The sequence below is a fragment of the Oncorhynchus keta genome, chromosome 10 (assembly GCF_023373465.1).
Source record: "Oncorhynchus keta strain PuntledgeMale-10-30-2019 chromosome 10, Oket_V2, whole genome shotgun sequence".
Taxonomy (NCBI): Eukaryota; Metazoa; Chordata; class Actinopteri; order Salmoniformes; family Salmonidae; genus Oncorhynchus; species Oncorhynchus keta.
Window position 1 is genome coordinate 80,006,797 of NC_068430.1, and position 14,573 is coordinate 80,021,369.

General features: G+C 44.6%; 1 protein-coding gene and 3 long non-coding RNA genes across 10 annotated transcripts; 2 read left to right on the top strand and 2 right to left on the bottom strand.

Moving 5' to 3' along the window:
• The first annotated feature begins 1,771 nt into the window (after positions 1–1,771).
• Positions 1,772–6,475, top strand: LOC127931956 (uncharacterized). Its single transcript, XM_052526113.1, has 5 exons — positions 1,772–2,144; positions 2,258–2,453; positions 4,272–4,413; positions 5,005–5,119; positions 6,261–6,475. The coding sequence occupies exons 1-5, from the start codon at positions 1,883–1,885 to the stop codon at positions 6,473–6,475; spliced, it is 930 nt and encodes a 309-aa protein (XP_052382073.1). The 5' UTR covers positions 1,772–1,882.
• On the bottom strand, positions 5,181–5,843 carry LOC127932490 (uncharacterized). 4 transcript variants are annotated; one of them, XR_008145618.1, is made up of 3 exons: positions 5,724–5,843; positions 5,348–5,563; positions 5,181–5,213 (listed from the first exon to the last, which is right to left on the bottom strand). It is a non-coding gene; the product is annotated as an uncharacterized LOC127932490 (long non-coding RNA). The 4 variants fall into 4 exon arrangements; XR_008145617.1 differs by having other exon boundaries at positions 5,321–5,563; XR_008145615.1 differs by having other exon boundaries at positions 5,294–5,563.
• A 2,878-nt stretch (positions 6,476–9,353) lies between the features above and the next one.
• Positions 9,354–10,571, top strand: LOC127932504 (uncharacterized). Its single transcript, XR_008145668.1, has 4 exons — positions 9,354–9,429; positions 9,644–9,713; positions 9,939–10,276; positions 10,517–10,571. It is a non-coding gene; the product is annotated as an uncharacterized LOC127932504 (long non-coding RNA).
• Positions 10,572–13,189: 2,618 nt separating this feature from the next.
• LOC127932498 (uncharacterized) lies at positions 13,190–14,332 on the bottom strand. 4 transcript variants are annotated; one of them, XR_008145649.1, is made up of 5 exons: positions 14,209–14,332; positions 13,987–14,098; positions 13,821–13,931; positions 13,375–13,541; positions 13,199–13,318 (listed from the first exon to the last, which is right to left on the bottom strand). It is a non-coding gene; the product is annotated as an uncharacterized LOC127932498 (long non-coding RNA). The 4 variants fall into 4 exon arrangements; XR_008145648.1 differs by lacking the exon at positions 13,375–13,541 and having other exon boundaries at positions 13,190–13,318; positions 13,598–13,876; XR_008145647.1 differs by lacking the exon at positions 13,375–13,541 and having other exon boundaries at positions 13,190–13,318; positions 13,598–13,931.
• Positions 14,333–14,573: the final 241 nt, after the last annotated feature.

The window sequence follows — 14,573 nt, forward strand, 5'->3', positions numbered from 1 at the left end:
CATCTTACTCATTACAGGGTTAAAGTTAGATTTGAGCAGGGTTAAAGTTAGATTTGAGCAGGGTTAAAGTAAGATTTGAAAAGGGTTAAAGTTAGATTTGAACAGGGATTCAAGTTAGATTTGAGCAGGGTTAAAGTAAGATCTAGCATTTGAGCAGGGTTAGTAAGATCTGAGCAGGGTTTTATCCAGGGTTAAGGTTAGATTTAGCAGGGTTAATGTTAGATTTATCCAGGGTTAATGTTAGATTCATCCAGGTTAATGTTAGATTTATCCAGGGTTAAATAGATTTAGATTTATCCAGGGTTAAAGTTAGATTCATCCAGGGGTTAATGTAAGATTTGAGCAGGGTTAAAGTAAGATTTGAGCAGGGTTAAAGTAAGATTTGAGCAGGGTTAAAGTAAGATTTGAGCAGGGTTAAAGTTAGATTTGAGCAGGGTTAAAGTAGATAGGGATTTGATGAGCAGGGTTAAAGTTAGATTTGAGCAGGGTTAAAGTTGAGATTTGAGCAGGGTTAAAGTAAGATTTTGAGCAGGGTTAAAGTTAGGGATGTTTGAGCAGGGTTAAAGTTAGATTTGAGCAGGGTTAAAGTTAGATTTGACAGGGTTAAAGTTAGATTTGAGCAGGGTTAAAGTTAGATTTGAGCAGGGTTAAAGTTAGATTTGAGCAGGGTTAATGTTAGATTTGAGCAGGGTTAAAGTTAGATTTGAGCAGGGTTAAAGTTAGATTTGAAAAGGGTTAAAGTTAGATTTGAGCAAGGTTCAAGTTAGATTTGAGCAGGGTTAAAGTAAGATTTGAGCAGGGTTAAAGTTAGATCTGAGCAGGGTTAAAGTAAGATCTGAGCAGGGTTAAAGTTAGATGTGAGCAGGGTTAATGTTAGATGAGCAGGGTTAATGTTAGATTTGAGCAGGGTTAATGTTAGATGAGCAGGGTTAATGTTAGATTTGAGCAGGGTTAATGTTAGATTTGAGCAGGGTTAAAGTTAGATTTGAAAAGGGTTAAAGTTAGATTTGAGCAGGGTTAAAGTTAGATTTGAAAAGGGTTAAAGTTAGATTTGAGCAAGGTTCAAGTTAGATTTGAGCAGGGTTAAAGTAAGATTTGAGCAGGGTTAAAGTTAGATGTGAGCAGGGTTAAAAGTAAGATCTGAGCAGGGTTAAAGTTAGATGAGCAGGGTTAAAGTTAGATGTGAGCAGGGTTAATGTTAGATGTGAGCAGGATTAATGTTAGATTTGAGCAGGGTTAATGTTAGATGTGAGCAGGGTTAAAGTTAGATGTGAGCAGGGTTAATGTTAGATTTGAGCAGGGTTAATGTTAGATGAGCAGGGTTAATGTTAGATGTGAGCAGGGTTAATGTTAGATGTGAGCAGGGTTAATGTTAGATGTGAGCAGGGTTAATGTTAGATGAGCAGGGTTAATGTTAGATTTGAGCAGGGTTAATGTTAGATGTGAGCAGGGTTAAAGTTAGATTTGAGCAGGGTTAATGTTAGATGAGCAGGGTTAATGTTAGATTTGAGCAGGGTTAATGTTAGATGTGAGCAGGGTTAATGTTAGATGTGAGTAGGGTTAATGTTAGATGTGAGCAGGGTTAATGTTAGATGAGCAGGGTTAATGTTAGATGTGAGCAGGGTTAATGTTAGATGTGAGCAGGGTTAATGTTAGATGTGAGCAGGGTTAATGTTAGATGAGCAGGTTAATGTTAGATGTGAGTAGGGTTAATGTTAGATTTGAGCAGGGTTAATGTTAGATGAGCAGGGTTAATGTTAGATGAGCAGGGTTAAAGTTTATCTCACAGGTCATCAGTTGTGACTCTACTGTGTGTTTCTGTTTGACAGCTCTGTGTGTTGTGGAGTCAGCTGGCACTAAGGAAGTGGTGGGAGGACATGTCATGTTCGGCTGCTCGTTCACGTTGGCAGGAACCAACAACAAATACTTCTGCAAGGGGACATGTTCTGGTAAAGACATTCTGGTTAAAACTAATGGTAGCAAGAATGTAACTCAAGATCGATACAGTATAGAAGACAACAGAGATGGAGTCTTCTATGTGACCATCAAGAACCTGATGAAGACAGACTCTGGGACCTACTGGTGTGGAGTGGAGAGATATGGCCTAGACTCATACCAAGAGGTGCATCTCACAGTTACAGATGGTAAGTGAATTTCTCCATATGAATTGTTATCTAGTAATTCACTTCCTGACTTATTTCCTGACATGAAGTTGTTTCAGTATTGGTGTTTATCTGTACTTTCTATTGACTCACAGCTCCTCCCACTTCTACAACCTCACCTGTCACCTCCCGACGCCATGTCTCCACATCCCTTCTAAACCTCTCTACAACCCTCCCAAACCTCTCTACAACATCCTCTAACCTCTCCACAACCCTCCCAAACCTCTCCAACATCCCCAAACACCTCCTCAACCCTCCCAAACCACATCAGTGGTCACCTATCAAGAGCTGGTATGATGAATCTCTCATCTTAGACATTACAATTAATATGTTGTGATATGAAATGCTGTAATGCTGGATGAAAATCAATTGTTCCTGTTCAATCATTGGACAAATGTCACTACTTCTCTCTCGCTTTTCTTTTACTCAATCTCTCTCTATCTCTCTTTGTTTTCACTCCAATCTCTCTCTATCTCTGACACCCCACCCTCTGTCTGTTTCTCTCTCTCTCTCTCCTTTTCACTCCCTGTCTCTTTTCTCTGTCCCTCTCTCTCCCTCTCATCTAGATTCTCCTCAATAGGAATACTCTCTGCAGGACAGAGTGCTGTTAAGTTTCATGTATACTGATTTCAGTGGTGCCTAATATATAATGGTGTTCTATTATGTTGTAGCAGGGACTATGTTGTCATGGGGATGCAGGAAGTGATGCAACATTTGACGTTTTGGGGGAAAAGCAGCTGCTGACACCATGGTTACTATGGTCACTATCTTACTCAGTCTCTTCCTTTATATTTATCATCCCATAACTAGCAAGATAGTGAAGTCTCTTCCTTTATATTTGTCATCCCATAACTAGCAAGATAGTGAAGTCTCTTTCCTTTATATTTATCATCCCATAACTAGCAAGATAGTGAAGTCTCTTCCTTTATATTTATCATCCCATAACTAGCAAGATAGTGAAGTCTCTTCCTTTATATTTGTCATCCCATAACTAGCAAGATAGTGAAGTCTCTTCCTTTATATATTTGTCATCCCATAACTAGCAAGATAGTGAAGTCTCTTCCTTTATATTTATCATCCCATAACTAGCAAGATAGTGAAGTCTCTTCCTTTATATTTATCATCCCATAACTAGCAAGATAGTGAAGTCTCTTCCTTTATATTTATCATCCCATAACTAGCAAGATAGTGAAGTTTCTTCCTTTATATTTATCATCCCATAACTAGCAAGATAGTGAAGTTCTTCCTTTATATCTGTCATCCCATAACTAGCAAGATAGTGAAGTCTCATCCTTTATATTTATCATCCCATAACTAGCAAGATAGTGAAGTCTCTTCCTTTTTCACACCTTTATTTTCACTGCTCCGTCTGTCTGTCTTCTGCCTGCTGGTCTGTCTGTCTTCTGCTTTCTGTCTGTCTGTCTTTCTGTCTGTCTGCCTTCTGTCTGTTGTCTGTCTGTCTGTCTGTCTGTCTGTCTGTCTGTCTGTCTGTCTGTCTGTCTCTGTCTGTCTTTCTGTCTGTCTTTCTGTCTGTCTGCCTTCTTGCCTGTCTGTCTGTCTGCCTTCTTGTCTGTCTGTCTCTCTCTGTCTGTCTGTCTGTCTGTCTGTCTGTCTGTCTGTCTGTCTGTCTGTCTGTCTGTCTGTCTGTCTGTCTTTCTGTCTGTCTGCCTTCTTGCCTGTCTGTCTGTCTTCATGCCTATCTTTCTGTCTGTCTGCCTTCTGCCTGTCTTTCTGTCTTCCTGCCTTACTGAAAAACCAACTGATCGAATGAACGTTGTAATTCATGTTATCTATAATCTATACAGTCCTGTCTGTCTGTAGGACCATACAACTGACTACCATCCAATCTATCTTATCTTATTGACTGATCTATCCACCAGTCTACCATCCAACCGACCAAATGACAGTTGTATCCATCTATGATATTTATAGTCTGAAAGCATCGGGTTTGCAAAAATCTGGTTATTTTAGCAAACTGACCTGCTTTGTTCAACCCTCATAAAGTCTCTCCTCCTGTCTGTGGTCAGGTCTGAGTCTCTCTCCTGTCTGTGGTGGTATCTATGATATATACAGTACTCTGTAAAGTCTCTCCCTCCTGTCTGTGGTCAGGTCTGATGGTGTGGACCAGTGTTGGTCTGGTAGTCATGGTGACAGTGTTAGGTCTGGTCCTGCTCCTGTTCTACAGACAGAGGAGAGGAACCAGGGGAACACCACCAGTTCCTCCAACACACAACCTGACCCTGCTGGAGAGGTGAGAGATACAAGGAGGGGTGTGTGTGTGTGTGTGTGTGTGTGTGTGTGTGTGTGTGTGTGTGTGTGTGTGTGTGTGTGTGTGTGTGTGTGTGTGTGTGTGTGTGTGTGTGTGTGTGTGTGTGTGTGTGTGTGTGTGTGTGTGTGTGTGTGTGTGTGTGTGTGTGTCCATGATAACTTGTAGTGTAGAGGTGATAGACAGGGAGGTGGTAAACTAAACATTAAGGGTTGAGTGTGTGAGTCTACAGCCTCTAGTGGGATTCTACTGTAGTCTGTTATCAGTCCTCAATCTGTCAACTGGAAGAACCTCCTACAAACAACACTTGTTCATTAGACAGCTCAGTTTCAACACATGATGGATTCTCAGACTCATAGGCTGCGTTTACACAGGCAGCCCAATTCTGATCTTAATGATGGGTCTTTTTGACCAATCACATTATATATTTAGCCAAATAAAGGGCTGCCTGTGTAAATGCAGCCATATTAACAATGTAGTTCTTCATTGACATGTTTTGGTTTGAACCTTGACTCACGTTGGTTTTCCATATTGACCATGTATGTATGTAGTAATCCTCATTGGTTCTTTATGCAGGTTGTCTGTGTGTACGAGGAGATCAGAGACAGACAGACAGACACACTTCCTGTGGTCATCTCTTCAGTCTACTCTACTGTCAAATCACCTACCAACTCTACAATCTACCCTACTGGTCATTCCTCTACAACCTGCCCTGCTGGCCAAGCTCTACAACCTACCCTGCTGGCCAAGCCTCTAATCTACCCTGCTGGCCAAGCCTCTCTAACCTACCCTGCTGGCCAAGCTCTACAACCTACCCTGCTGGCCAAGCCTCTACAACCTACCCTGCTGGCCAAGCCTCTACAACCTACCCTGCTGGCCAAGCCTCTACAACCTACCCTGCTGGCCAAGCCTCTACAACCTACCCTGCTGGCCAAGCCTCTACAACCTACCCTGCTGGCCAAGCCTCTACAACCTACCCTGCTGGCCAAGCCTCTACAACCTACCCTGCTGGCCAAGCCTCTACAACCTACCCTGCTGGCCAAGCCTCTACAACCTACCCTGCTGACCAAGCCTCTACAACCTACCCTGCTGGCCAAGCCTCTACAACCTACCCTGCTGGCCAAGCCTCTACAACCTACCCTGCTGACCAAGCTCTACAACCTACCCTGCTGGCCAAGCTCTACAACCTACCCTGCTGGCCAAGCCTCTACAACCTACCCGGCTGGCCAAGCCTCTACAACCTACCCTGCTGGCCAAGCCTCTACAACCTACCCGGCTGGCCGAGCCTCTACAACCTACCCTGCTGGCCAAGCCTCTACAACCTACCCTGCTGGCCAAGCCTCTACAACCTACCCTGCTGGCCAAGCCTCTACAACCTACCCTGCTGGCCAAGCCTCTACAACCTACCCTGCTGGCCGAGCTCTACAACCTACCCTGCTAGCTCTGCCACAGGTCTTCCACAGATTCATGTGTAACTGCATAGGTGGAGTGTGTTTGAAAGTGGGCGTTGACACATAAGTGGGAAGAGCAACATCAATGGGTCTATGGAAAATTCAAACAACAAACTGCCCAGCTAATTGGGCAGTTTGTTGGCCACTTAATGTCTATTTGAGTGGCTGCTTGCTGCTTCCTTGTAGTATTTTAGCTAACCCTAACTCTTTTCCTAACCTTAACCTGATTTTCCTAACCTGTCACGTTATCCTGAATGGCAATGTACATTTTCCTAACCTGCTATTTTATTTCTACTAACCTCCCACGTTAATTATCCTAACCTGCCATGTTATTCTACTGTTGACTTCCCAAAGATGATATAAATCCATATTCTACTGCAGATCAACCAGCTTCTCTCATCTACTCCAGTGTGGATCTACCTACAGATTCTAGAGTCTCTTCATGTCCTCCAACAGCCAGTGGAAACCAGGATGATTCCATCTATTCTACAGCCCAGCTACCCAAAGATACTGTAGAATCTACAAGATACCCTGCTGTGCACTCTAAAGACACTCCAGAAGATGCCCCTACTCTACAGCCCAGCTACCCACAATAATGTAGAATCTACAAGATACCCTGCTGTGCACCTCTAAAGACACTCCAGAAGATGCCATCTACTCTGCAGCCCAGCTACCCAAAGATACTGTAGAATCTACTAGATACCCTGCTGTGCATCTAAAGACACTCCAGAAGACACCATCTACTGGCTACAGCTCAGCTACCCAAAGATACTGTAGAATCTACAAGATACCCTGCTGTGCACCTCTAAAGACACTCCAGAAGATGCCCTCTACTCTACAGCTCAGCTACCCACAATAATGTAGTACTATAGAATATATACAAGGAATGTGTCCCAAATGACACCCTATTATCTATCCCCCATATGGACCCTGGTCAAAGGCAGTGCTCTATAGGGAACAAGGTGCCATCTGGGAAGAAGAGAAGCTCCCTGTAGAGAGATTTACATTTACATTTAAGTCATTTAGCAGACGCTCTTATCCAGAGCGACTTACAAATTGTGCATTCACCTTATGACATCCAGTGGAACAGCCACTTTACAATAGTGCATCTAAATCTTTTAGGGGGGTGAGAAGGATTACTTATCCTATCCTAGGTATTCCTTAAAGAGGTGGGGTTTCAGGTAGAAGGTGGTGATTGACTCCGCTGTCCTGGCGTCGTGAGGGAGTTTGTTCCACCATTGGGGGGCCAGAGCAGCGAACAGTTTTGACTGGGCTGAGCGGGAACTGTACTTCCTCAGTGGTAGGGAGGCGAGCAGGCCAGAGGTGGATGAACGCAGTGCCCTTGTTTGGGTGTAGAGCCTGATCAGAGCCTGGAGGTACTGAGGTGCCGTTCCCCTCACAGCTCCGTAGGCAAGCACCATGTTCTTGTAGCGGATGCGAGCTTCAACTGGAAGCCAGTGGAGACGTGAGAGTGACGTGAGAGAACGTGAGAGAACTTGGGAAGGTTGAACACCAGACGGGCTGCGGCGTTCTGGATGAGTTGTAGGGGTTTAATGGCACAGGCAGGGGAGCCCAGCCAACAGCGAGTTGCAGTAATCCAGACGGGAGATGACAAGTGCCTGGATTAGGACCTGCGCCGCTTCCTGTGTGAGGCAGGGTCACTCTGCGGATGTTGTAGAGCATGAACCTACAGGAACGGGCCACCGCCTTGATGTTAGTTGAGAACGACAGGGTGTTGTCCAGGATCACGCCAAGGTTCTAGCGCCTGGGAGGAGGACACAATGGAGTTGTCAACCGTGATGGCGAGATCATGGAACGGGCAGTCCTTCCCCGGGGAGGAAGAGCAGCTCCGTCTTGCCGAGGTTCAGCTTGAGGTGGTGATCCGTCCTCCACACTGATATGTCTGCCAGACATGCAGAGATGCGATTCGCCACCTGGTCATCAGAAGGGGGAAAGGAGAAGATGAATTGTGTGTCGTCTGCATAGCAATGATAGGAGAGACCATGTGAGGTTATGACAGAGCCAAGTGACTTGGTGTATAGCGAGAATAGGAGAGGGCCTAGAACAGAGCCCTGGGGGACACCAGTGGTGAGAGCGCGTGGTGAGGAGACAGATTCTCGCCACGCCACCTGGTAGGAGCGACCTGTAAGGTAGGACGCAATCCAAGCGTGGGCCGCGCCGGAGATGCCCAACTCGGAGAGGGTGGAGAGGAGGATCTGATGGTTCACAGTATCGAAGGCAGCCGATAGGTCTAGAAGGATGAGAGCAGAGGAAGAAGGGTTGTCACCACAGAGCCGCCATCTTGGAATGACATTAAAAAAACAATCCCTTTCATGTTTCAAATCCTCCTTGACACATTGTATTAAAACAGCTCATGGTTTTACTGTATATAATGTATGTAAATATGAACATCTGGCTTTAAAATCACTTTTATCTCCAGATTTTGTGAAAGTCAACCAACATCATTGTAAATATTTGTGTAAATATGAATTATGTGTTTGTCAAATCTTGTCTTCATTTAGTCTGTTATAATAATGAAGACAGTAATACCATAAGAGTCCGTTCTACCTTTGAGATTTACATATCTATTGTGTATGTATATACACTGTGCCTTTTAAAGCATTTCATTAAAACATCAAAATAGTCAAGTGCGTGTTTATGTGTGTGTGTGTTTCTTTATGTGCTTGAGTGTGTGTGTGTAGTGTGTGTTTGCCAGTGTGTGTGTGTAGTGTGTGTTTGTCAGTGTGTGTGTGTTTGTTTATGTGCTTGAGTTTGTGTTTGTAGTGTGTGTTTGTCAGTGTGTTTCTGTGTGTGTGTGTGTGTGTGTGTGTGTGTGTGTGTGTGTGTGTGTGTGTGTATGTGTGTGTGTGTGTGTGATTGTCAGTGTGTTTGTGCACATGTAAAGAAAGAGGAAGAGTCTTCTAGACTTGAACCGCCTGACTGACACACCACAGAGAGAGCAGACTCGTAGTGTGACAGCAGTACTGTACGGTGTAGTGAAGGTACTGTAGCAGGAGTAGTGTAGTGAAGGTACTGTAGCAGGAGTAGTGTAGTGAAGGTATTGGAGCAGGAGTACTGTACGGTGTAGTGAAGGTACTGTAGCAGGAGTAGTGTAGTGAAGGTACTGTAGCAGGAGTAGTGTAGTGAAGGTATTGGAGCAGGAGTACTGTACGGTGTAGTGAAGGTACTGTAGCAGGAGTAGTGTAGTGAAGGTACTGTAGCAGGAGTAGTGTAGTGAAGGTATTGGAGCAGGAGTACTGTACGGTGTAGTGAAGGTACTGTAGCAGGAGTAGTGTAGTGAAGGTACTGTAGCAGGAGTAGTGTAGTGAAGGTACTGTAGCAGGAGTAGTGTAGTGAAGGTACTGTAACAGGAGTAGTGTACGGTGTAGTGAAGGTACTGTGAAAGAAGTAGTGAAGGTACTGTGACAGGAGTAGTGTAGGGTGTAGTGAAGGTACTGTAACAGGAGTAGTGTAGTGAAGGTACTGTAACAGGAGTAGTGTAAGGTGTAGTGAAGGTACTGTAACAGGAGTAGTGTAGGGTGTAGTGAAGGTACTGTAACAGGAGTAGTGTAGTGAAGGTACTGTGACAGGAGTAGTGTAGGGTGTAGTGAAGGTACTGTGACAGGAGTAGTGAAGGTACTGTGACACGAGTAGTGTACGGTGTAGTGAAGGTACTGTAACAGGAGTAGTGTAGGGTGTAGTGAAGGTACTGTAACAGGAGTAGTGAAGGAACTGTGACAGGAGTAGTGTAGGGTGTAGTGAAGGTACTGTAACAGGAGTAGTGTAGGGTGTAGTGAAGGTACTGTAACAGGAGTAGTGTAGGGTGTAGTGAAGGTACTGTAACAGGAGTAATGTAGGTGTAGTGACGGTACTGTAACAGGAGTAGTGTAGGGTGTATTGAAGGTACTGTAACAGGAGTAGTGCAGGGTGTAGTGAAGGTACTGTAACAGGAGTAGTGTACGGTGTAGTGAAGGTACTGTGAAAGGAGTAGTGAAGGTACTGTGACAGGAGTAGTGTAGGGTGTTATGAAGGTACTGTAACAGGAGTAGTGTAGTGAAGGTACTGTAACAGGAGTAGTGTAAGGTGTAGTGAAGGTACTGTAACAGGAGTAGTGTAGGGTGTAGTGAAGTTACTGTAACAGGAGTAGTGTAGGGTGTAGTGAAGGTACTGTAACAGGAGTAGTGAAGGAACTGTGACAGGAGTAGTGTAGGGTGTAGTGAAGGTACTGTAACAGGAGTAGTGTAGGGTGTAGTGAAGGTACTGTAACAGGAGTAATGTAGGGTGTAGTGACGGTACTGTAACAGGAGTAGTGTAGGGTGTAGTGAAGGTACTGTAACAGGAGTAGTGCAGGGTGTAGTGAAGGTACTGTAACAGGAGTAGTGTAGGGTGTAGTGAAGGTACTGTGAAAGGTGTAGTGAAGGTACTGTAACAGGAGTAGTGTAGTGAAGGTACTGTAACAGGAGTAGTGTAGGTGTAGTGAAGGTACTGTGACAGGAGTAGTGTAGGGGTAGTGAAGGTACTGTAACAGGAGTAGTGTAGTGAAGGTACTGTGACAGGAGTAGTGTAGGGTGTAGTGAAGGTACTGTGACAGGAGTAGTGAAGGTACTGTGACACGAGTAGTGTACGGTCTAGTGAAGGTACTGTAACAGGAGTAGTGTAGGGTGTAGTGAAGGTACTGTAACAGGAGTAGTGAAGGTACTGTGACAGGAGTAGTGTAGGGTGTAGTGAAGGTACTGTAACAGGAGTAATGTAGGGTGTAGTGACGGTACTGTAACAGGAGTAGTGTAGGGTGTAGTGAAGGTACTGTAACAGGAGTGTGAAACTGTGAAAGGAGTAGTGAAGGTACTGTGACAGGAGTAGTGTAGGGTGTAGTGAAGGTATTGTGAAAGGAGTAGTGTAGGGTGTAGTGAAGGTACTGTAACAGGAGTAGTGTAGGGTGTAGTGAAGGTACTGTAACAGTAGTAGTGTAGGGTGTAGTGTAGGCTCTGGAGAGTCTTACGGTTGTGGGCCGAGCAGTTGCCTTACCATGCGGTGATACAGCCCGTCAGGATGCTCTCGATTGTGCATCTGTAAAAGTTTGTGAGTGTTTTCGGTGACAAGCCAAATTTCTTCAACCTCCTGAGGTTGCGCCCTCTTCACCACGCTGTCTGTGTGGGTGGACCATTTCAGTTTGTCCGTGATTTGTACACAGAGGAACTTAAAACTTTCCACCTTCTCCTCTGCCGTCCCGTCGATGTGGATAGGGGTGGTCCGTCTGCTCTTTCCTGAAGTCCACGATCATCTCCTTTGCTTTGTTGACGTTGAGTGGGAGATATTTTCCTGACACCACACTCCGAGGGTCCCTCCTCCTCCCTGTAGACCATCTTGTTGTTGTTGGTAATCAAGCCTACCACTATAGTGTCGTCTGCAAACTTGATGATTGAGTTGGAGGCGTACATGGCCACCCAGTCATGGGTGAACAGGAGTACAGGAGAGGGCTGAGAACGCACCCTTGTGGGGCCCCAGTGTTGAGGATCAGCAGGGTGGAGATGTTGTTTCCTACCCTCATCACCTGGGGGCAGCCCATCAGAAAGTCCAGGACCAGTTGCACAGGGCGGGATCGAGACCCAGGGTCTCGAGCTTAATGACGAGTTTGGAGGGTTCTATGGTGTTAAATGCTGAGCTGTAGTCGATGAACAGCATTCTTACATAGGTATTCCTCTTGTCCAAATAAGATAGGGCAGTGTGCAGTGTGATTGTGATTGAGTCGTCTGTGGACCTATTGGGGCGGTAAGCAATTGGAGTGGGTGTAGGGTATCAGGTTGGGTGGAGGTGATATGGTCCATGACTAGTCTCTCAAAGCACTTCATGATGACAGAAGTGAGCTCTATGGGGCGATAGTCATTTAGCTCAGTTACCTCGGCTTTCTTGGGAACAGGAACAATGGTGGCCCTCTGGAAGCATGTGGGCACAGCAGACTGGGATAGGGACTGATTGAATATGTCCGTAAACACACCAGCCACCCGGTCTGCGCTCTGAGGACACGTCTATGGATGCCGTCTGGGCCGGCAGCCTTGCGAGGGTTAACACGTTTAAATGTTTTACTCACGTTGGCCACGGTGAAGGAGAGCCCACAGGTTTTGGTAGCGGGCCGTGTCAGTGGCACTGTTTTGTCCTCAAACACAGTGCCACTGCTGCTATGGTGACCAGTGAGCTGAGAAGCAAAGACTTTCAGTGTTTCCCTAATGCTGCCATCAATCCACAGTTTCTGGTTAGGGAAGGTTTTAATAGTCACAATGGGTACAACGTCACCGATGCAATTACTAAGAAAATCACTCACCGAGTCAGTGCATACATCAATGTTGTTGTCTTAGGTTATATCCCAGTCCACATGATCGAAGCAATCATGAAGCGTGGAATCCGATTGGTCGGACCAGCGTTGAACAGACCTGAGCACGGGCGTTTCCTGTTTTAGTTTCTGTCTATAGGCTGGGAGCAACAACAATGGAGTTATGGTCAGATTTGCCAACAGGAGGGTGGGGGGAGGGCTTTGTATGTGTCGCAGAAGTTAGAGTAGCAATGATCCAGAATGCTGCCAGTTCGAGTTGCGCATTTGATATGCTGATAAAATTTAGCGAGCCTTGTTTTCAGATTAGCTTTGTTAGGTCAGGTGTACAGAAGGACTTGAGCGCCTGTATGTTGTTATGATTACACCATGAGTCATTAATTAAAAAGGCATACACCCCCGCCCTTCTTCTTACCAGAGAGATGCTTGTTTCTGTCGGCGCGATGCGTGAAGAAACCAGGTGGCTGTACCGACTCTGACAACATATTCAGAGTGAGCCATGTTTCCGTGAAACAGAGAATGTTACAGTCTCTGATGTCTCTCTGGAAGGCAACCCTTACTCGAATTTCATCGAACTTGTTGTCAACGGACTGGACATTGGCGAGTAGTATACTCGGGAGCGGAGAGCGATGTGCCTACGAAGCCTGACCAAAAGACCGCCCCGTCTGCCCCTTCGGTTGTTTTGGGTCGTCTACTGGGATCAGATCCATTATCCTGGGTGGTGGTCCGAACAGAGGATCCGCTTCGGGAAAGTCGTATTCCTGGTCGTTATGTTGGTAAGTTGACGTTGCTCTGATATCCAATAGTTCCTCCCGGCTGTATGTAATAAGACTTCAGATTTCCTGGGGTCACAATGTAAGAAATAATACATAAAAAAACAGAACACTGCATAGTTTGCTAAGAACGTGAAGCAAGGCAGCCATCTCTGTCAGCGCCATCTTACCTTCAGTAAAGACTCTGATTCTAGTAACCCCCAGACACTCCCCCAACAGCTGTAGACACCTCATAATGTACTGCACCATTAAACACTCTGCTACATAGTCTACTACTGTAGACACCTCATAATGTACTGCACCATTAAACACTCTGCTACATAGTCTACTACTGTAGACACCTCATAATGTACTGCACCATTAAACACTCTGCTACATAGTCCACTACTGTAGACACCTCATAATGTACTGCATCATTAACACTCTGCTACATAGTCTACTACTGTAGACACCTCATAATGTACTGCACCATTAAACACTCTGCTACATAGTCTACTACTGTAGACACCTCATAATGTACTGCACCATTAAACACTCTGCTACATAGTCTACTACTGTAGACACCTCATAATGTACTGCACCATTAAACACTCTGTTACATAGTCTACTACTGTAGACACCTCATAATGTACTGCACCATTAAACACTCTGCTACATAGTCTACTACTGTAGACACCTCATAATGTACTGCACCATTAAACACTCTGCTACATAGTCTACTACTGTAGACACCTCATAATGTACTGCACCATTAAACACTCTGCTACATAGTCTACTACTGTAGACACCTCATAATGTACTGCATCATTAACACTCTGCTACATAGTCTACTACTGTAGACACCTCATAATGTACTGCACCATTAAACACTCTGCTACATAGTCTACTACTGTAGACACCTCATAATGTACTGCATCATTAACACTCTGCTACATAGTCTACTACTGTAGACACCTCATAATGTACTGCATCATTAACACTCTGCTACATAGTCTACTACTGCAGACACCTCATAATGTACTGCACCATTAAACACTCTGCTACATAGTCTACTACTGTAGACACCTCATAATGTACTGCACCATTAAACACTCTGCTACATAGTCTACTACTGTAGACACCTCATAATGTACTGCACCATTAACACTCTGCTACATAGTCTACTACTGTAGACACCTCATAATGTACTGCACCATTAACACTCTGCTACATAGTCTACTACTGTAGACACCTCATAATGTACTGCACCATTAAACACTCTGCTACATAGTCTACTACTGTAGACACCTCATAATGTACTGCACCATTAAACACTCTGCTACATAGTCTACTACTGTCACTGATCTGTATGGAACAGCATTAATTAATGTTGTCATTTGTTCATGTTTTCATGTTGTCATTTAGTCATTCATTTGTGCTTTTAAATAATTCATTTATTTGATCGTTCATTTGTTAATTAGTTCAAATATTCATTTAATAATGAATTCATTAGTTTGTTCATTATTCATATTTTTTTTCATATCGTGTATTAATTTATTTGTTCGTTCATTAATCATTCGCTAGTTAAATCATCTGTTCATTCACTATTTAGTTAGT